This window comes from Leucopleurus acutus (assembly GCF_964270905.1).
Source record: "Leucopleurus acutus genome assembly, chromosome: 1".
Taxonomy (NCBI): domain Eukaryota; kingdom Metazoa; phylum Chordata; class Mammalia; order Artiodactyla; family Delphinidae; genus Leucopleurus; species Leucopleurus acutus.
In genome coordinates this window covers 59436561-59458573 of record NC_139142.1, presented here as the reverse complement: position 1 = coordinate 59458573, position 22013 = coordinate 59436561, and the positions used below count along the sequence as shown (strand labels likewise).

The 22013-nt window shown below is 38.4% G+C and overlaps 2 protein-coding genes across 4 annotated transcripts; one reads left to right on the top strand and one right to left on the bottom strand.

Moving 5' to 3' along the window:
* Positions 1-6: 6 nt before the first annotated feature.
* On the bottom strand, positions 7-10864 carry TRAPPC6B (trafficking protein particle complex subunit 6B). Of its 3 annotated transcripts, none has more exons than XM_082855423.1 (6): positions 10521-10864; positions 5219-5286; positions 4358-4475; positions 3331-3414; positions 1505-1598; positions 7-766 (listed from the first exon to the last, which is right to left on the bottom strand). In XM_082855423.1, the coding sequence occupies exons 1-6, from the start codon at positions 10599-10601 to the stop codon at positions 735-737; spliced, it is 477 nt and encodes a 158-aa protein (XP_082711549.1). In that variant the 5' UTR covers positions 10602-10864; the 3' UTR covers positions 7-734. The 3 variants fall into 3 exon arrangements, with proteins under 3 accessions (XP_082711549.1, XP_082711551.1, XP_082711550.1); XM_082855425.1 differs by lacking the exon at positions 7-766 and adding an exon at positions 6970-7014 and having other exon boundaries at positions 775-1598; XM_082855424.1 differs by lacking the exons at positions 7-766; positions 10521-10864 and adding an exon at positions 10392-10505 and having other exon boundaries at positions 775-1598.
* A 3175-nt stretch (positions 10865-14039) lies between these two features.
* PNN (pinin, desmosome associated protein) lies at positions 14040-21050 on the top strand. The gene is made up of 9 exons (XM_082842500.1): positions 14040-14173; positions 14837-14908; positions 15305-15373; positions 15732-15804; positions 15920-16014; positions 16177-16252; positions 17388-17543; positions 17621-17759; positions 18495-21050. Exons 1-9 carry the CDS (start codon positions 14061-14063, stop codon positions 19955-19957), a joined length of 2256 nt encoding a protein of 751 aa, XP_082698626.1. The 5' UTR covers positions 14040-14060; the 3' UTR covers positions 19958-21050.
* The last annotated feature ends 963 nt before the right edge of the window (positions 21051-22013 follow it).

The following is a 22013-nucleotide window of genomic DNA, read 5'->3' as shown; positions in this document are numbered from 1 at the left end:
CCTGGAGTCACTGAATTCACATCTATATCTCACTTTATCTAGATCTATATTTCACTTCATTACATTAATGGAGCTCTCAAGAACTGAATTCTATTAAAGTGAAATAAAGTTTTTAAGCAATTTAGGCAGTTAAATATGATATATATATCATACACAACACACACACAATGTATATAATGAAATCCTTATACAAGCATAAAGATTCTTAATAGAAATAAATTATAAGCAATAAAATAATAATTAAGTTTAAATTTTAATGTACTCTTTGCTTTTTTTAAATAACTAAAACAAATTCATAAAACAAAACCAAAATTTGTTCATTCTTACCGAAAAGATTCTGATTGGTACATACTTTCTTTATGCTAATTTACCAAACCCTGAGTTTTGTGTCTTCATCTCTGGTTAAATACATATCACTAAGCAAATAAGAATGTTTAAATAAGGGTCCTGCATTGGTGTTTACTTATTTGAAATTAGGTTTTCATTCTGAATAGTTTCAGTAAAGTGTATGTTACAGTAGAATGTGTCTTTACCTGTTTTAAGGTCTGTGCTATTAAATTGATAAAATACACCCTTACTCCTGCTTAAGAGTGCATCTTTCATTATATAAGTTAGCAAATAGCTTATATCAATACAAATGTCCAACAATGTAATTAAATCATTGCTACTTGAAATACTTTATACAGGAATAATTTATCTCTTTACACTATTGAAGCCTTGCACTTCAGTAGTTTCTATAGCTTCTGTATCATCACTTGAAATTTACCTAAAAAAAACATGAAAAATCATTCTTTGATTTTAGGTACAAGGAAAACAGGCCTGAACATCAGTTTCCTGCTTCATTTAGTAAGTAGTTTCAATCAAGAAACTTGCTATATCAAACAACGTTTCACACACTTCACAATATTTGATAAAGTCAATTTCGTTTTTATCAGATGATTATCTGGTTTGTGAATGACTACTTTTGTTTCTTTGTGATTCCTACATTTTAGGTATTTCATTGCTAATTATTGTGAATAGAAAGGAAATACAGTGATACTCAAAGCCAATTTTATTCTTGGTTGGTAGCTCTGGTGGAAAGATCTTTGGAAAGGAGTTTAGCAATAAAAGACTAGTTGGCTTTATTTAGCTTTATATAATAGATATTTTCTAGAAAACTGTTTAAAAAAAAATTTCAACACTATAAGGAAATTTGCTATCTTAAAAGAATACTGCAGAAAATTGTCCTTTAAGAGTTAAGAATCATTCCTTAAGTTGTCTTATAAATTTGGATTTCCTTAGCACATTTTCTTAAATCACTATTATGAATTAAAAAATCATTGACTATGAATATAAGTATGCTACATGTTACTACATTAAATGTTAAAATTTGATAAAAGTAAAATGAAATGGTTTTAGCATTTTAAATGTTCTCTAAGTAACAAAAACAAGAAACAAACAAAAAAACACCAGACCTGAAAAATAATTGCTAAAAACATTTGTAAGAAATGTGAATTCAACTTACAGGCAGGCATTGAAGATACTTCAGCTGTTACAATACTTTTTATCCCCAAGTTTGATAAGCCACCTCTGATTAAGCCACATGTAAATGCTAAGTACTAAAAAGAAAAAAAAAGTGTAAAATATATTAAGGATTTACTAAGATAGTAAACCTATTGATAAATGATAGTTAAACCTTGATATTAATAAGTCATTGCTGTTTAAGAAAGGGCTGTGGAAGAATTTTTCAAATCATTGAAAATCATGATTGTGACAAAACCAAGCTGGAAACCGGTTAGAATTAGTTCCAGAGGCAGCAGAGGTGATTTGTGTCTACCTTCAGTGCTGCCTGAAGGGTTCTAAATAGACCCTCCTTGTGGAGTGATTTGGGCTTTCTGGCTGCTTTAACCTCCCATGGTTCTTTTTAATTTTGGCTACACCATGTTGCTCGGCTTAAGGGATCACAGTTCCCAACCAGGGATTGAACCTGGGCCATAGCAGTGAAAGCCCCAAATCCTAACCACTAGACCACGAGGGAATTCCTGCTCCCATGGTTCTTGCCTGTTTTCTGAGCCTTCCCATCAGTTCTGTAAGCTAACTAATTATTATTCCATTCAATCAAAATTGGTTTCTGCTTTCTACAACCAAGAATCCTGACTTGTTCAAGACTTATAGCCTGCCAAAACAAAGACTTACCTAGTTTAAAATATCAAAGCGCCAATGTTGAGAAACCCTGTCATATGGAAACAAGGAAGGGAAATGGGACTATGCCATAGCAGAGACAGCCAGGACAAAAATGAGAACCAAAAATCAAATAATCCAAGAAATTTTTTATTATCTACATTTTGCATGATATTCAACAACACTACTATGTATCTATGAATAATATAGAATATTATTATTTTATAATTAATATAAATAAATGGGTACTGATAAGTAATCAGATATGGAGTCATGAAATTGTAAGCTGGGAGAGAACCTAGAGATTCTTTATAATATAGGTATTATTATAATCAATTTTATTAATAAGGATACTAAGGAAGGTCCAGAGGGGTTATGTAACTTACCCAATGTCACAAACCTGTAAGTTGTGGAGTTAGCTTAAAATCTAGATTTATTTGGTCCCAAGTCCATACTCTTTCCACTACACCAAACTGCCTTTGTGTTAGATAATTTAGATATGGACAGATTTTACAGATAAACAGCAGCTTATACATACTGACCAAGGTATTTTATAAGTACCGCAGAGTAACCGATTGCGCCACTGGAGCTATGCTTGCCCAAGATATTTTAACGACTTCAAAGGAACCCTTACATTAAAACTTGTCAGCTTTTCTTTAATACATCTGGTCTATTTATTGATTCCTACCTGAGACTGAAAAACAATACATGAAACCCAGAAACACAGATATACTTAACACAAAACATGTATTCTTAGAAATAAATGTTAATTATATTTAAAACATTTTTAAAATTTACTGATGGAGATTGTAAATATGAACTCTGAGGTGAATAATTCTGCATAGCTAATACCAGTTTTTTTAAGCTTGAGTATCTTTTCTGATGTATCCATACTGTATTCGAGAATCTACCATTAATCTACATTTTTAATGGCATTTAAACTATAGTGTTTCTTTAATTGGTCATCATAAGCCTACTTAGCTACAGGTTAATGTAAGTTGTTTCAATATGATGAACACCTCCTATTTCATTGAAAAGTGTTTAAACAAAAGGAACAATTTAAAAACGTATTTTGAATTCAAAAGTCTGTTGTGATTGGCATTGTACTTTTCCCTATGGTTCTACTTTTTTCATAATAAAAAACCCCCGAACTTCTATTCCATTAAATACCTTTGATGCATGTTCTAAATACTGTTTTCCTGCAGACATTTGAGTAAGCAGGCGAAATTTGTTGTCCTGAAGTACGTAGATGCCCTGTTCCAAAAATAGAAAAACATCCGAAGTCAATGTAATCTGTACTCTTCCCTTCAAAACAATTTAAGAACTTTTTAAAGTTATTAAAACTCTCCTTTCTGTTGGTCAAATTTTCTTTATATGAAGAAGTTTTGTAATGTTCAAGCTGAAGAGTTCAGCATTTTATAACACTAATATTTATTGAATGCTTTAAGATACTGAAGATACAAAGATACCTAAGACAGTTCCTATCCTTAAAGAACACAGTCTAATGCGAAAGAATCAGAAATACATGTCCGGGTGAAATTAGCAGCTATATGTTATTAACTCATACCTAGAAAGCCAAAAATCATAGTCACTTCTTCCTATTAGCATTTCAGGTACTTATAAGCTAAGGTTGATACTGTTATCTGAAAAAATGAATTCTATTGGTAGCTACAAGATACATTATTTTCATTTTTATACCTTATTAAAATGCCAAATATACTCCAAATATTTCCTTGAGTTTTATAAAATCTATTTTATGCATGATTTTCCATGCAACCTATTTTTATTTTAACAAAATATTTTAAGAATAAGAAATATGACAGCAACTAAACAGGTAAGAGTTATTTAAGAGTTAAATATGCTCTCTAAATTAGCCTTCAGAAAAATGTGATATATTTCTGGTTCTGCATATTATAAGTAATAATAATGAAATAATAAAACCTTTATCATTCTGATATCTGCTACTTTTTAAAACTTAAAATTTAATTGAGGGAAAGGGACAGCTATAACTACTGATAATTGTCTCTTGGTCTTTATTCACTATACCCTATTAGAGAAAAAAAGTAATGATGTATTAATAACAGGTAAGAGAAACATTCCAAAGTTGACGAGAAATTAAGTTTTACATAGTAAGTAAATCACTAAAATACATTTATATTAAGTTAAAGGACTTAAAAAATAGGCCTTATCTAAATACCTGATGATTTGTCCTTAGATTGTCAATTTGTTTCTTGAATACTGTAGTCCAAAAATCTTTACAGATGAACTTCATGATATCTAACTCATCCTTGAACCTTGCAGTATCTTTTGTAAACCTAAAAAGATCAACTAGAAGTAACACAGTACTTTTCCTCCAAAGAAAGCAGGAGGGGCAGATTATTAACTAATTTTCAAATGCCACAACAGCACTGAACATTTACTGACAGTCATAAAGTGATAAGCACCAAGCAAAGTAGATCCCATCTCAATGGATTCACATTCTGTTATATAATTTGGGGGCTAAAATTAGTCTAAAGGTGTATTAGTCTAACAGTACGCAGCAATTTTAGGTACAATTAGCACACTAAGAAAAAAAAGCTGAGCATAATCATGGTATTGTTATCTAAAATATAATCAGAGTTCAACTATTTCAGATAGTAAGAAAGGAATACTAAAAAAAATTGATCTATAAATTGAAAGATTATTACATGCATAAACAGAGACTCTAAGGTATGCATTTAAACAAAATTCCATTTAGGTTAAAGAACATATTAGATCTTAAGTAGGAAATGCAGTAAGATTTTAGATGGTTGTTTCAGCATACCAAAGTTTTCAGGAAAAAAGTCTAAAACATAGAAGATACATATTTTCTTCAGATATTAACACATGAAAGTTGGATAACTGAGTTAAAATAGCATCAGACCTAAAAAGAAATTTCAATCTGTGAATTAAAGAACAGAGAATAAATAAAGTTTGGGAATTAAAATTAAATTGTCTCAAGTTTTATTCAGTCTTTTGAAATGGATCATCTTTGTTCATAACCTACCTGGAAGAAAATTTTCAAATCCATACTGCTCACCTTTCTATCAATCCTTGTCCCACTCGAAACCCCATGTTTTCCAGCTTAGTTATACAGCGTCCATTTTCCTATTTAAAAACAGTTTTGAATAAATTTAGAATGCTAGAATGTAAATATTTATACTTTTTTCACTGAAACATTGTAAAAAAAGTGAATTACAAGTCATACTTGAATTTTCTTAGTACTAATCATTTTCATAAGGCAATAAGATAAACAGGGAACTGTTACTACTTTTCAGAAATGCCAAAGCCCCTTCCCAATTACTCTTCTCACCTTCCCTGGCTTTTTCCATTTTCAACTCCTCTCCTCAGTTATAAAACTGAGGTCATGGTATCGCTTTTGACTTTTCTGTCAGTCATTCCCTTTGTGCCTTCACTAAGTTCTATCGTCCCTTGCTTCAAAATGTCTCTTACAGTCATCCAAGCTTTCCATTTCTCAGTATGTCTTAGTTGATGACCCCACCTTCCTATGCCTGGAATCATGCAATTGCTTCACTCTTCCTTTGACAATCTCATCCACTCTTAAGGCTTTAAATACCACCCCTAAGTCGAAGACTCAAAATTCTCTGGATGAACTACAAAGCCCTATACAATCCAGACTCCTGTGCTTCTCTGGCCTCAACCTTCTACTCTTCTTCACTCACTCCATCCAGCTCCACTGATCTCCTTGCTGTTCTTAATCATGCCAGGCAGGCTCCAATCTCAGCGCTCTTGCATAGGCAGCTCTTCCTCCAGATATTCACATGACCAACTCACTCACTTTAAGTCTTCACTCACATGTCACCATCTCAATGAGGCTCATTTCAACCTTTTAAAATACAGTATCATTCCACTTCAGAAACTTTCTATCCTTGTAATTCTCAAATTGTGTCCCAAGACTAGCAACATCAACATCACATGGGAACTTGTCAAAACTGCAAATTCTGTAATCCCACCCCCAATTTAGTGAATCAGAAACTGTAGGTGTGCGTCAGCGAGCTGTGTTTTAAGAACCCCTCCTAAAGTGATTCTGATGCTCTATCTCATTTCCCTGCTTGTCTCCAAGGAACTTCTTTCACCATTTAACCTAATGTACATTTTACTAATTTTGTATTGCTCATGTCCCTTCATCCCCACCCTCTCCTAGAATACAGCTCCAAAAGGGCAAGAATTTTTATGTATTCTGAAGCCTTTGCCTCCCGCTACCACCATAGGCCTCATTATTTGCTGAACTCTATTCTAAGGAACCATGTATGCTACTAATGGGGCTGACTATTAAACCTGTATTTCTAGTAGACTTTAGTGGACACAGCCATCCAGAGGTCCCACAGGCCCCTCAAATTAGGTGTATTCAAATGATATTATCTTAACATTCTCAGCTTGCTCTGCCTCCAAAATTCTTTAACTTCATCAATGGCACCACCATCTATCTAGTTACCACAACCAGAAAACTTCCATTTTCTTCACCTCCTTGCTCCCAGCCCTCCACACACACTGCAGTCCTGTGGAGCCTATTATCTACATGCTTTTCAAAATCCATCTTCTCTCTCCTGACTGCTTAAGTAGCTCTTAGCATTCATTTCTCTCCTGGTCTTCAGTTAGAGCCTTCCAAGTGATCTCATCTCTAGTTTTTTTTTCTTCCTTTGATTATCTTCTGTATTTCTGGTACAGACTTTGTAAAAACCAAATCATGTTGTTTCTCTACTGGACCACTCAGCACCATTCTGTTAATTTCCACACCCATTCCCAAACTTGCTTAGGTAGAATGAGTACCTGTAAGTCATGATGCTCTTTGTGGAACAGGAACCCAGGAACATACTGATAAGCAGGAAATATGCTTATATGCAGACATTCTCAAATCTTAGCTATTGATCACATGAGCTTTTGAATTAAGCCCCAGGAAAAACCTTCTGATGCTGCACTTGTTCATTCACTTTGGCATCTGTGAGTGCTCACTAGGTAAAGTACCAAATTTTAAAGAAAAACCTAAGAATATTTTATCCATTAACCTTAAAAAAAACACTATTCTCCATAAATTGGTAAATGTCCAATTATTCAGTTTTTGGACTTAATTCCTCTTCAAGCACAGTTTGAAAATCATTGATTGGGAAGGTGAGAACATTGGGTTTTTTCCTTTATTTCACTTACACTTATGACTTTATGTTTAAAAAGATATATAAAAACCATTTCTGGATGATAGGATTATATCTTTTTTACATTTTTTTACTATGAAAAATTTGAAGCACACTCGAAGTAGAGACACTAACAAACCCTCATATACCTAGACTCCAATATGGATTCTACTCATCGAGACTACCACATAACTTTTGTTTGTTTTGTTTTTTTTAACATCTTTATTGGAGTATAATTCCTTTACAATGGTGTGTTAGTTTCTGCTTTATAACAAAGTCAATCAGTTATACTTGTATCCCCATATCTCTTCCCTCTTGCGTCTCCCTCCCTCCCACCCTCCCTATCCCACCCCTCTAGGTGGTCACAAAGCACCGAGCTGATCTCCCTGTGCTATGTGACTGCTTCCCACTAGCTATCTGATTTGGTAGTGTATATATGTCCATGCCACTCTCTCACTTTGTCCCAGCTTACCCTTCCCCCTCCCGGTAAACTCAGGTCCATTCTCTAGTAGGTCTGTCTTTATTCCCATCTTGCCCTGTGGACTACCGTATAACTTTTTAAAAATCCCTTTTGCTTATATGGACTTAAAATTTTTTCCCCACCATATACAAATTGCAATAGGAAAAGAAAGTTGTTTTTAGTTTAAATGATTCAAAACTTATGGATTTCCTTTCTCTTATAGGACTAGCACATGTCTCAGAATTATCAGTCATGATTAGAACAGCTGTTTTATTTTAGCTAATCCATTGGGGGAAAAAAGAGAGGGATTTTTAAAAAAGGTTTTCCTGGGCAAGAGTTGGAACAGGAAAAGAAAGTAGAAACAGTAGAATGAAGAGAATTGATTGCACACATGGTGGGGTGGGGAGCAGAGGTTTTGTGATTAAAAAAGGTGTGTTGGGGCTTCCCTGGTGGCACAGTGGTTGAGAGTCCGCCTGCCGATGCAGGGGACATGGGTCCGTGCCCCAGTCCGGGAAGATCCCACGTGCCACGGAGCTGCTAGGCCCGTGAGCCATGGCTGCTGAGCCTAGGCGTCCGGAGCCTGCGCTCCGCAACGGGAGAGGCCACAACAGTGGAGGGGCCCGCGTACCGCAAAGAAAAAAAACAAAAAAACAAAAGGTGTGTTGCTAATTATTCTTTTGGGAAAAGGGTATAAGGAAAGCTGACTTTGCACAAACAGCAAATGTCTGCTACTCAGCACTTAGCACAGATGCAAAACATTAACTATTGCTTGTGGATGATGATAAAGTCAAAAGTTTGTAACTTGGAAAAAATCTCTGTTACAGATGGATCTGAATGAGAATAGAATTTGGGGGAGTTCCCTGGTGGTCCAGTGGTTCAATCCCTGGTTGGGGAATTTAAATCTCACATGCAGCAAGGCACAGCCAGAAAAAAAAAAAAGGAATAGAATTTGCTTCATTTCCAATACTCTTCCTGATGTCTTCCTACTAATATCTCCCTAAAATTAGTGTGCTGAAATCCTAACTCCCAGATAGTATTAGGAGGTAGGGCCCTTGGGAGGTGATTCTGTCATGAGGATGGAGCCCTTAAGGATAGCATTAGTGCCCTTATTATAAAAGAGACCCCAGAGAGCTAGCTAGTCCCTTCCACCATGTGAGCACACAGCCAAAACACATCCATAAATGAACCAGGAGGAGGCTTTCACCAGACACTGAATCTGCTGGTGCCTTGATCTTGGACTTCTCAGCCTTCACAACTGTGAGAAATAAATTTCTGTTGTTTATAAGCCACTCAGTCTGTGGCATTCTTGTTATAGTACCCAAAACAGCCAGTATCCTTCTTATAGTTTACAAACTGACAATACCTCTTCCTCGATGTCCTACAGGTGCCATAAATTCAACCTGTTCAAAATAATTCATTATCATCACCTCTTTCTTCTTTATTCCCTCTCCATCCAACCCAGTGGCTCAAGCTAAAAACCTGGGGATAATTTTTCAACTCTCATTCCTATACCTAATCAAGTTCTAGAGATTCTACCTCCTATCTCTCAAACCTTCTCTCCTCTTCTCGTTATCCAGATCTTCATTATCTCCTGCCTGGACTCCTCCAATAATGGGTCTTCTCACTACAAGGACCTTCCCTCTCCAGCCCAAATAATGGTTTATCTTTCTGAAATGCAAATGGAGCATGCAATTCTCCTCCTTAAAACTCCTCCACTGAGAAGGTCCATGTCTGTTAATCATACAGACCTCTTTCTAGCTTCAGCTTTCAAAACTTCTCACTCTCCACCTATTCAATCTAGTCACAGTGAAATACTCAAGCATATTTAAATGCACTGCACTTTTTCATACCTCTATGACTTTACCTTTGCCTAGGATGCTTTTCCTGCCCTCACTTTCCACCCCTCTTTATCAAATAGCATTATAGAAACTAGAGCTTCTGACTTGAGCATGGCTTTGTAATATTTCATTTATAAAATCCTACAACTCCATGATTCCATATCTAATTACCACCCAATACGTTAATTATTCATTGAACCCTTATTCCCCAACGACTGTTAGGCAGGGACTTTATCTTATTCATCTAACAATGTCAGGCCCACAATACACATACACGCTTAATATATTTTCTGAATGAATCAATTAGCGAATGAAGACTACCACACGTTAGAAGTAACCTCCAGGAGGATGGGGCCATTGTTTCGCTCATTACCATATCCCTAGCAACTAGCTCTGACATATAATGGACACTAAATATTCTTTTAAATTATCTCATTAGCCCTCTTTCTTTGAGTTGCCTGGAGTGTTACTGAGGGTTAGGGATGGGGAGGGAGGGACAGGATTCTCAGGCTGGGAGAGGTCTGTCCAGTGGACGACTGGGAAGTGCTGGAAGTGACAGCCGAATTAAGTAGGGGTGCCAAAATCAGCAGTTAACTCTGACGCAAATCATGGTAGGGACAACACATGGAAGGGACAAAACAAAAAATCTGTGGCGTGCCACACACAGATATGGGACTGGACAAAAAGGTATCAAATAGTAAAAGATACGAAAGAGCCAAGGATGAAAGACTGAAGACAGCTGATAGGTTCTAAGGCTTAAGATACCTTAAGGTGGACCAATCTGCCTACACTTCGGGAGGCGATGAGTGGTGATGGGACGGGGGTAAAAGAAAACTGAGTGGAAACAAGGAGTGTCACCGCAAAAGGACCTCAAGGGCGTGTGGCAGCACTCACCACCTCCCCCTGCTCCGCGGACTTGTACACTCCAGACACCATCTCGTTATGCAGAAGCAAAAACAACGCCTCGTCCGCCATTTCCTGCTTATTCTTCCAAGCTCCGGGTTTAGGCTCCCGTTTGGGCCGGGCTCGGAGCTCCGGCTAGCGCCTGGGCAGCTTGGGCTGAGCCGCCGCCGCTCGCTCAGTCCGCCGCCGCTCGCTCAGTCCGCAGCCCGTCCCTCGTTGCTAAGAGACCGAGGAATTCACTCAGCTTCCCGAAGGCTGATACCGGAGTGAGCCGGGGGCCGCGGCGAGCCCACCCTAGGACCACTAAGTCCTTGGGCAAAACGAAAGGGTCTGACAGCAGCGGGAACCAAACCCAGCTCCCGGAGACCCCATCCGGCCCTTGGGCGGGGGAGGCGAAAAAACAACTTCCGGTCTCCTCTACCCCGGCATTCCGCCAGCTCTATGGTCATAGAGTTCCTTCCGCGGGGTGAACCGCTGACGCCCAGAGAGGAGGAAGGTTTCTTCCCCCTACAACATGGAAGGCGGCCGGCGCGGGAGGTGGTAAAATAAGACGGGACCTCCCGCTGCCATCTCTGTGTTGATTAGCTATGTTAGAACCGACAAGAATTTCTATTAGCTTCATCAAAAGCTTCCACTTCTGCCATATGTTGCTTAATATGAAAAGTTGTAAAAAAAAAAAGCGAATATTGGGACTACCCGAGTAGTCCAGTGGGTAAGACTCCGCGCTCCCAATGGAGGGGTCCGGGGTACCATCCCTAGTCGGGGAACTAGATCCCCGCATGCATGCGGCAGCTAAGTCTGGATGCCGGAACTAAAGATCCCGCATGCAGAAACTAAGAACTGGTGCAGCCTAAATAAATAAATAAATACAATTGTTTTAAGTGAATAAATCGTCATTTTTCGGGCTATATACTTTAGGTATATTGAGAGATTATCCCAATCCATTTTGGATTAAGCCTGGGTGTACAAAAAGATTTAGAGCCGTTTTGACCACCAGGAGGTTTACTGGGAGTAGGGTACAAGGGACAAGAAGGATGGAGTAAGCAAAGCACAAGGTAATTTGAATCAGAAAATACAAATTAAAGACATCAGAAATGCGACGTCACTTTGGGACGGAGTTCATCTAAGAATCTATGGTGGATGTGGGACTTAACCCCTACAGACATGCGAATACATATGTTAGATCATATGCACGTCTTAAATTTGGCAAACTTTGTCTTAAACGTGATGCTTAGCCTATGATTAGATCTTTTCTTAGTAATTTACAAAGCAGATTTTTCCCCCCAATTAATTCATTGTTTCCCCCGAAGTAATATGTCGAGTCTTCTCAAATTGTTAACAATAACCTCTCAACTCTTCATACCCTTTCATATCCCCTTCTAATGTTTGGATCCGTTTTTTCCATCACCTCATAAAATCAAGCATGTAAGTTTCACCTAACCCTTTGAAAAGAAACACTAATTTTGAAGAGTATTTTGCAATCTTAATCTTTTTTTCCAGCACTAAAATTTCCCATATGTGAAATCAGGTCCTTTATGTCCCAACTGCATTCTCCCTCATCACCACCATCAAGGTCAAAGATTAAGCAAAAGACTGGCCACTTACCAAGGTCAATTTCTCAAACCACAGTAACATGGTGTTCTTTGCATATTCTGGAGACTAAAGGGGAAACTAATATTTATTGAGCATTACTAAATGTTGAACATGGCATCCTACTGATTATCCCCCATAAATTAGACTATGTTAAATTTCCCAGGATCTTAGTAATAGAGTCTACGGAAGTAAGAATAGATCCTACGTTTTTGGCTAACTCTAGAAGCATCTCCCATGGAAACATTGTTATACTTCGTGGTACCATTACCACATTCTCAGGTTTCATGTACTGCCTACTACACAGGATTGTAATAAGGATCAATGAGACAAAGTATGCTCACAATCAGAATCATGTAATTTTTTTTTTTTTCCCACACCACACTGCATGCAGGATTTTAGTTCCCAGACCAGGGGTCGAACCAGAGCCCCCTGCAGTGGAAGCACGGAGTCTTAACCGCTGGACCACCAGGGAAGTCCCAGAGTCATGTAATTATTTATCAACACTCATCCTTCTTATCCAGTTTTACTTTTTCTTTTTTCTATAGCACTTAACCCATTTCTACCATGCTATGTAATTTACTTACGCTTATCATATGTCTCCTCACTCTTCCTGCCTCCAAGCTCCTTGTGGGCAGATATCTTTACTGTACACTGACTATCCAAGGGCCTAGAATAGTGCCTGGCAAAAAGCAGGCGTTCCATAAATATTTGTTGAATGAATAAGTACATGAATGATCTTTGCTCCCTGAGGAGCCTACAGACTACATGGCAGCAGGAACCACAGTTATCTTGTTCTAGGCTTTTTTCCAGAGTCTAGCTTAACACAGTAAGGGCTTTTAAGTATTGCTGGATGAATTAAAATGGTAACTCAGATTAAATACAGTTGGCCTGCTAATGCTTGGTGCAAGGATGCAGATGGAGGATGAGAACACAAGGATTATTGATAATATTGTTTCTGTGGGAAAATGCTTAGTGATCTACAATTTACAAATACATTTCTGGAACAAAGCCGGTTCTCACTTTGGCAGTGCGGGTAGAGCAGAACCAGAAGGTGGACGACACACACACAGCTAACAGTAGCGCTGCTCCCCCAGACCCTATTTTAAACCAACCAGCTCTAGACCGGTGTAGAGGCTAATGCACGTCTCTTCTGTCTCTGTCTCTTTTTTAATTGTAGTAAAGCCTTGCACATAGTCTGATCGATCGTATGATGATTCTGGGCCGGCGTGACCTGAGGACAGTTACGGTATTTCCTTATCAGTATTAACAGGCAGTTTATTCACGCTTTTGGTTTGTGGGGGATAAGGCACGTGAAATGTTTCACAGAGTACAACACAAAGCAATTGTTAGCTATTATGATGAATGACTTTTCCTCTTCCTTCACTTTTCGCTTCCCTCTGCTCATTTGAGCTTAACCTAGTCAAGAGAAGCCTGCGCCCCTCCCACTGCCTCTCTGGGCATGCGCACCAACAGAACGGCCGCACCCTGTCCTAATCAAATCATTTACCCGGGAAAAAGGGAAAAAAAGACTCGCCTGCACCCTACTCTGAGGGGAACAGATGGTAAAACGATAAGAGGCCGTCATATACAGGTTAAAAGGGCTGGAAAACTCCACTCTCCCCGCCAGAAGAGCCGGCCCGCAAACTCACGTCTTCGGGAACCCAGAGACTCTCAAATCCGCCCCGACTCTGCGCTAGAAGCCGAGCCCAGCCACCCGCAGCTAATCGGGGAGGGAAGCGACCGTCTGGCGGACTTTTCATTGGCCCAGAGTCACAAAGGCTGGCAGCTTCTCCCCCTTCCGGTTGCTGAGTGGTTGAGGCCGAAATACAACTCCTATCTCCATTGGCTGAGTCCAGCAGTCAGTCTTCTCGCGTCTCGCGGCGCGACACAAGCAGGCGTGGCCTGGAGAGCAGTCTCGGAGCCTGCTGCAGGGAGAAGATGGCGGTCGCAGTGAGAACTTTGCAGGAGCAGCTAGAAAAGGCCAAAGAGAGCTTAAAGAATGTGGATGAGAATATTCGCAAGCTCACCGGGCGGGATCCGAATGACGTGAGGTGAGGGGCGGATGGGAAATGCCGGCTCCGAGAGGCAGCCACGAAGCCGGGGTGAGTTGGGGCGGTGAGGGCGGACAGTCCTGAGAGGACTCGAACATCGAGGCCTGTTCCCGGGGCAGCCGTGGAACCCCGTCCTCGGTGAGGTGGGAATTTCCAAGGCTCCCACCGTAAGTCCTGGAGCTCAGGTGCGTGAGGAAGGAGAGCGGGGCCTGGGTGCGCCAGGATGGCTTCCCGTCCAGCGGGAAGGCCCAGACTGCCGATTCCCGCCCTCGGCCCTGCAGGCCCGGAACTGCAGCACAAAGCCTTCCTTCTCCCGGGGCCACCCGATTCGGGGCTGGCCCGGAGACGCTCCCGGGACGCGGTACGGCCGCCTCGCCCCCTGGCTCTTGCCCACGTGCAACTTCCTTTGGGTTGGCGAAATCCGGACCTGATTCAAGCTTGTTAATGTGTAGTGGCATCGAGGTAAATATAATTTCTGTGATACTGGTCGTGGAAAAATCAGGAAGTTAACAAAGTGCTTAGTGTCCTGTTTCAAACACGTGGGTTTTGAAACCATCATCTTCGAACTTTTCTGGTTAATTTCTTTTGATGATGAACCGCACCCGTTAAAATATTTGGTGCTATTAGAAACGATTTTTGTACTGATTTGTAAATATCTTGTAGGCCCATCCAAGCCAGATTGCTGGCCCTTTCTGGTCCTGGTGGAGGTAGAGGACGTGGTAGTTTATTGCTGAGGTAAGATTTCCTTAGGATTTTAATTCATTGGTACTTACTACACTAAATTAATGAAATGATTTAAACAAATTTCGTGGTCGAGCCAATGTTAGAAATGTTTGGTTTGTTTGAAGCTGTGATCAGCTGTAGTTTTCTACAGAGTTATCCTGGAATTTCATTTGCATTCAAAACTAGACATTGAAGAATATAGTAACTATACCAGTTATGTGCACACTTAACTTACTCTCATAGTTTTAAAAGAAATGCTCCAAAAGCATCTTGAAGTAAATGCCAATTTAAGGTTACTTTAACTGGAAGTTTTTTTTTTATTGCAACTAAATTATCTTCCTTAAATGGAAATACCATTTTTCTCAAATTCCAAGTGCTTTACTTTATGTTGGCCTTTTTTTTTTGCAGGCGTGGATTCTCAGATATTGGAGGAGGACCCCCAGCCAAACAGAGAGACCTTGAAGGGGCAGTCAGTAGGTATGTTAGAGGACAAGTTTCTGAAAGCATAGTTGTATGTTCCATTTTCTGAGGTAGCATACAAATATAAAAATTTAATAAATATTGTTGAATTAAGTTGTATTAGAATTGAGTAGTATAGCACTTACTCTGAGTCTGTTTCCTTGGTATTTGAACTGAGACAGCCAGTATCCCTCAAAACTCAATTCTTCACTAACAGTAACAGAAACTTTACCAAAGTAAAGGTCATGAGGAGAATAATATTGAGAAAATAATTTGGGTTACTTTTCTGACTTGTACTACAAAAACTTAACCAGCTTGAGACGTATAGGAGATCAGAGTTTGAATTGGTCCTTTTAAATTCATTTTCCTTTGTCAGGCTGGGCGGGGAGCGTCGGACTCGGAGAGAATCACGCCAAGAAAGCGACCCAGAGGACGATGATGTTAAGAAGGTAATTGAGATTAAAAGAACTTCATAGAGGGTGAATACAGTATTTTCACCTTAGTACATTTAAAGGAGTGCCACTGTATGCTAGTTAAATAACTGAAATTTCTTTTCTCCTGTAGCCAGCTTTGCAGTCTTCAGTTGTAGCTACCTCCAAAGAGCGCACACGGAGAGACCTTATCCAGGATCAAAATATGGATGAAAAGGGAAAGCAAAGGTATCTTAAGTATCTTTCTGGAGGAAAACAACTCTTGTCAAATAATGCAATTTTAAGAAAATTAAGGAATTGTTCAAGTGTCTATGCTATGCTTCTTTTAGGAAATGGCAGGCTTAAATGAAGTGGAACCTTTTGAAATTGGATTTTTTTTCTGTTCTTTAGGAACCGACGAATATTTGGCTTGTTGATGGGCACCCTTCAGAAATTTAAACAAGAATCCACTGTTGCTACCGAAAGGGTATTTATGCAATTTTTCCTTTGCTTCCTTTATTTAAGCTATCAAAGTAGTTGATGACATATTTCTTAAACACTTAAAAGTTCTCAAGATTTAACTGTAAGCTTCATAAAGCGCGTTACTAATATTTCCTAAGAAAAAAAAAGAGAGAAGAAAAAGATTTAATTGCTAGCCTAAAATGAAGCCAAGCAAAAACGTTTAAAACTTTCTCAAGTTGTTATACTGTTGACTGGTTCTTTTTGAGGTGCTGTTAAAATAACTTAGTGAACTTTGCTTTGTGGTTCAAAGAGCCTAGTCTGATTCAGGAGAACCTGGTTTCTGGTTTCAGCTCTACAACAATCTCATTTTGTGGTCTTGGACATGTCTCTTAATTTCTTTAGGCCTTAGAGTGCTTTCTTTCAAACAGAGTGTTGAACTTACTAATCATCGTAATTTATTAAATAATTATAATTTCTAAGACTTACACACTCAGAGGCACTCCAGAAGCAACAGCATAAATTATATTCCCTGCCCTCCAGAGTTTATTTAACTGTGTCATTTTCCTGGAAGTTTTTATTTTACTAAAGATACAAAATTGTGTCCTTGGAGTTGAACACAAACTTGTTGCTTCTCGGGAGAACTATAGTGAAAGATAACAATTCAGTTACTTTATTTCATCTTTCATATGTTAACTTTATTAGAAAATATAAAAGCTTAAAGCATCAACGTTTGAAGAATGTAGATTTTTTTATTTTGTAGATTTTTAAAAATAGTTGACTAGTTTGTTAGTTACTTTGTTCACTAGGACATCACTTGTCTCAAATTCTTTGCTTTGGAAAGAATAGCTGAAGATAACCTATAAAGACAGTACTGTTCTTTTTCAGGTTAACTTTTAGGTAAGGTTCTTTCATAAATTATGTTGGAATAAAACACTTACTGATATTATAGCTAATGGCTTTAAACTTTAGATTTATACATGAAAAGACTTCAGTCCCCATTTCCTGGAAGGGAAATTGCAGTCCACCTCAAATGCCAAGTTTGAATTAGCTGGTGTCCTGAATTGCAGATGTGAAACATGTTTGCAGACAACAGTAAAATTGTGATATTTCACATAATCAGGATGCATAATAAGCTTTTAAAGATTATTGTTTATCTTTAGCAAAAGAGACGCCAGGAAATTGAACAGAAACTTGAAGTGCAGGCAGAAGAAGAAAGAAAGCAGGTTGAAAATGAGAGGAGAGAACTGTTTGAAGAGAGGCGTGCTAAACAGACAGAACTGCGGCTTTTGGAACAGAAGGTTGAGCTTGCGCAGCTGGTGAGTATATTTTGAAATTCTAAGATTGGTAATCCTTCATGTTGACAAAAGTGCTGACCTTTTTACCTTTTCTTTAGCAAGAAGAATGGAATGAGCATAATGCCAAGATAATTAAATATATAAGAACTAAAACAAAGCCCCATTTGTTCTATATTCCTGGAAGAATGTGTCCAGCTACCCAAAAACTAATAGAAGAGTCACAGAGAAAAATGAATGGTAAGTATAAATGAAGAGGTCCCTTGAAATTTCCTTAATGGGTAAGGTAACACACAAATACATACATGTTTGTTTCCTGTGACATCTGTGATTCAATAGTTAACTTTTTAGAAAGATATTCTAAGATGCTGATGTGTTTGGAGTACAGGAGCATTTGTTTCATGATAGATATTAACTGGAAACTTGTATATTAGGTGATGGTGCTTAATGCATGTTTATTTCTTAAGCATTTGAGTGAGCTTTCTCTTTTGCTTGATACTCTTAGTAGCCAGATACAAATGCTGATGAATCAAGAAAAAGTCAACATTGATGTAGTCCATAGAGGAAGCACACATGGAAGGTAGACACTACTAAGATGGTGATTAGATGATTTGTGTCTCCTTGGGATCAAAAAAATTAATGCATGATATGATACCATAAAACTGATTGTTTGAAAGAAACTTTACTTTCTTCATTTAGTATGAAGTAAAATAGCAAAAGATTATCCTGTTTTTCCATCAGTTAGATAACGTGGTGTGGTTTTGCTAATTTCTTAGTGTATAGGTTTCCAGTGGATCTTTGCTTTTGTCATCTTATATCAATTTGTAATTACATGCTGTAATCAGTCTTTTGTCATCTCTTTACAAAAAAGATATTTAGATAAGCTTGATGACAATTTGTGACCAGGTGTCAAATTGTGATTTTGAATTTTCTAAATCATAGTATATTTTACACATGTAAATTTTTATCCTTTAGCTTTATTTGAAGGTAGACGCATCGAATTTGCAGAACAAATAAATAAAATGGAGGCTAGGCCTAGAAGACAATCAATGAAGGAAAAAGAGCATCAAGTGGTGCGTAATGAAGAACAGAAGTCGGAACAAGAAGAGGGTAAGGTGGCTCAGCGAGAGGAAGAGTTGGAGGAGACAGGTAATCAGCACAATGATGTAGAAATAGAGGAAGCAGGAGAGGAAGAGGAAAAGGAAATAGGTGTAGTTCATAGTGATGCAGAGAAAGAACAGGAGGAGGAGGAACAGAAGCAGGAAATGGAAGTTAAGCTGGAGGAGGAAACTGAGGTAAGGGAAAGTGAGAAGCAGCAGGATAGTCAGCCTGAAGAAGTTATGGATGTGCTGGAGATGGTCGAGAGTGTCAAAAATGTAATTGCTGAGCAGGAGGTAATGGAAATCAACCAAGTTGAAAGCATAGAACCTTCAGAAAATGAAACTAGCAAGGAATTGGAGCCAGAGATGGAATTTGAAGTTGAGCCAGATAAAGAATGTAAATCTCTTTCTCCTGCAAAAGAGAATGCTAGTGCTCTAGAAATGGAAAATGAGCCTGAGGAAAAGGAAGAAAAAGAATCTGAGCCCCAGCCTGAGCCTGTGGCTCAGCCTCAATCCCTGCCTCAGCCTCAGCCCCAGCCCCAGCCCCAGATCCAGACCCAGCTCCAGACCCAGCCCCAGCCCCACTCCCACTCCCACTCCCACTCCCATTCCCACTCCCACTCCCACTCCCACTCCCAACCCCAACCCCAACCCCAACCAGTACTCCAGCCCCAGCCTCTCTCTCAGCCTGAGACTTTGCCATTAGCTGTTTCACAGCCACCACCTCAGGTTATTCAGGAGCAAGGGCATTTACCACCTGAGAGGAAGGAGTTTCCTGTAGAATCCGTAAAACTCACTGAGGTGATAGTAGAACCAGTCTTGACAGTACATTCAGAGAGCAAGAGCAAAACCAAAACGAGGAGCAGAAGTAGAGGTCGAGCTAGAAATAAAACCAGCAAGAGTAGAAGTCGAAGCAGTAGCAGTAGTAGTTCTAGTAGCAGTTCAACCAGTAGCAGCAGTGGCAGCAGTTCCAGCAGTGGCAGTAGCAGTAGTCGAAGTAGTTCCAGTAGCAGCTCCAGTACAAGTGGCAGCAGCAGTAGAGACAGTAGCAGCAGCACTACTAGTAGTAGTGAGAGTAGAAGTCGGAGTAGGGGACGGGGACACAACAGAGATAGAAAGCACAGAAGGAGCGTGGATCGGAAGCGAAGGGATGCTTCAGGACTAGAAAGAAGTCACAAATCTTCAAAAGGAGGTAGTAGTAGAGATACAAAAGGATCAAAGGATAAGAATTCCCGGTCTGACAGAAAGAGGTCTATATCAGAGAGTAGTCGATCAGGCAAAAGATCTTCAAGAAGTGAAAGAGACCGAAAATCAGACAGGAAAGACAAAAGGCGTTAATGGAAGAAGCCAGGCTTTCTTAGCCTATTCTTTGCAGCAGAAGATTTCTTGATGAGTAAAAGGATTACCTTTCCTTGTAAGGAGAATGCTGCCTTAAGAATTGCATGTTGTAAAAATTTTTTTGGAAAATACAGACTGTTTGTTTACCAGACATTCTTGTACTTTTGCATAATTTTGTAAGAGTTATTTATCAAAATTATGTGAGGTTCCAAAATATGTAAAAACAATAATAATAAAAAAATTAACATCCCTTGTCATCTTTTTTAAATATCCTATACTCTTCAGTAAGAATCTGTATATTTTAATAGGTAAATCTTTAAGTCTGTTCCCTTCTGTATCATACATTGCTTTTGTAGAAATAAATGTGCATTTCTTTCATTAGTTTTGGGATGTCCTTGTTGACGCTTGTATAATAAGTATTCTCTTGATATCATTTTCAGCTTTTATCACTAGATATTGAACGTGATTAGAATGTTTTTGAAGGTTTCCTCACATTTATTTGCCTTAGACAATTATTTTGAGTTGTCAAAGTCAGATCTTTGCAGATTTGTTGGGAACATAGTATGTTCTCCTTAAAATCACTTACCATTTCTTTCTAATCTCCCTTGTTATTTTAATCTAAGCATTTCCCCATTTCTCATACTTAAACCATATATTTGGTAGATAACTTAAAACAGTATGATTTGGTTGGAGTTTTCTTTACGATTATGGGAGCATCATTTTTTGTCTCCTTGGTTACTTGTGTGATATAGCATATACATCTATTAAAGAAAAAAAGTCACTTTCTAGGGGAGAGAGGTAGAAAAGTATATTCTAAGCTTGGATTTTGAGTTTGTGGTCTTAACTTTTGTGTTGGCCGTAACTGAAACATGCCAATGTGTTTTCAAGAATTTTTGTTTTAGTAAGTATTGTATGAAAGTTTACAAAATGAAGGAAGTTCATCTACACTTGAATCTGTAAGCAAGATAACACGCAAGTGGTACCAAATGATTATTAATTTGTTGTTTTATAAATTTGTATAAATTTGGAGTATCTGTTGCCCATTACTATACATGTGCAAATAAATGTGGCTTAGACTTGTGTGACTGCTTAAGACTAGTACTTGTATTTAACTTTTTGATACTTTGTACAAGAGAGCACTTAAATTGCAAACGGCCTTTTTTGAGTTCATAATTTAACGTTGTGACTACAGCTTTAGGCTTGACTTTGAATATTCATTATGCCTTCCCTTGACAAGTAAACGGTAAGAGTAAAAATGTCAACATACGTTTTCAGCATTGTATAAATGTAAGTGAACATGTTAAAAGAAATCTTTTTAAAAAATCCTTTCTTGGAGCAATTATTAAATAGTAAAGGAGTAGAAGTTCTCAGGCTGCAGAGCTAGCTACCTGCATCCCTGGGCCAGTTGTTTATATCAAGGGTCACTTCACCCAGGAATTTTAATACTTTCCAGCATGCAGTAACAAATTTTATTTTCCTGTGTGCAATTATGGGGAAAAGGTTGTTAAACACTTAAAAGGGATGACTGTAAAACCTGGTTCTTTTTTTAAAAAGTCCTTATTTGATGAATCTAAAATAATTGTATGTGTTAAGATCTTGTACAAATTAAGTTTTGTTCATTTTTATCCAGAAAATTTCAACAGTTGTCATGATGCTTATACAAAAGATTATTTTGGGCTTATGCATGAGGAGAAAAAAAGGAAAAGCTCTTTGGAATATGCAGAACAATTTTCAGTTATTTTAGTTAAGCTCTGCTGATGAAGTATATAGAAAAAATTCTAATAACTTGAATTTTACTGACTCTAGTGGTATGCATTTATAAATTGGAAAGTTTCATTTTTAAAATTGAGTTTTGCTTTATCTTTGGAAATGATCCGGTTTTTTAAAAAATCTTTATTGGAGTATAATTGCTTCACAATACTGTTAGTTTCTGTTGCACAACAAAGCAAATCAGCCATGTGCATACACATGTCCCCATATCCCCTCCCTCTTGAGCCTCCCTCCCATCCTCTCTGTCCCACCCCTCTAGGTCATCGCAAGCACCAAACCGATCTCC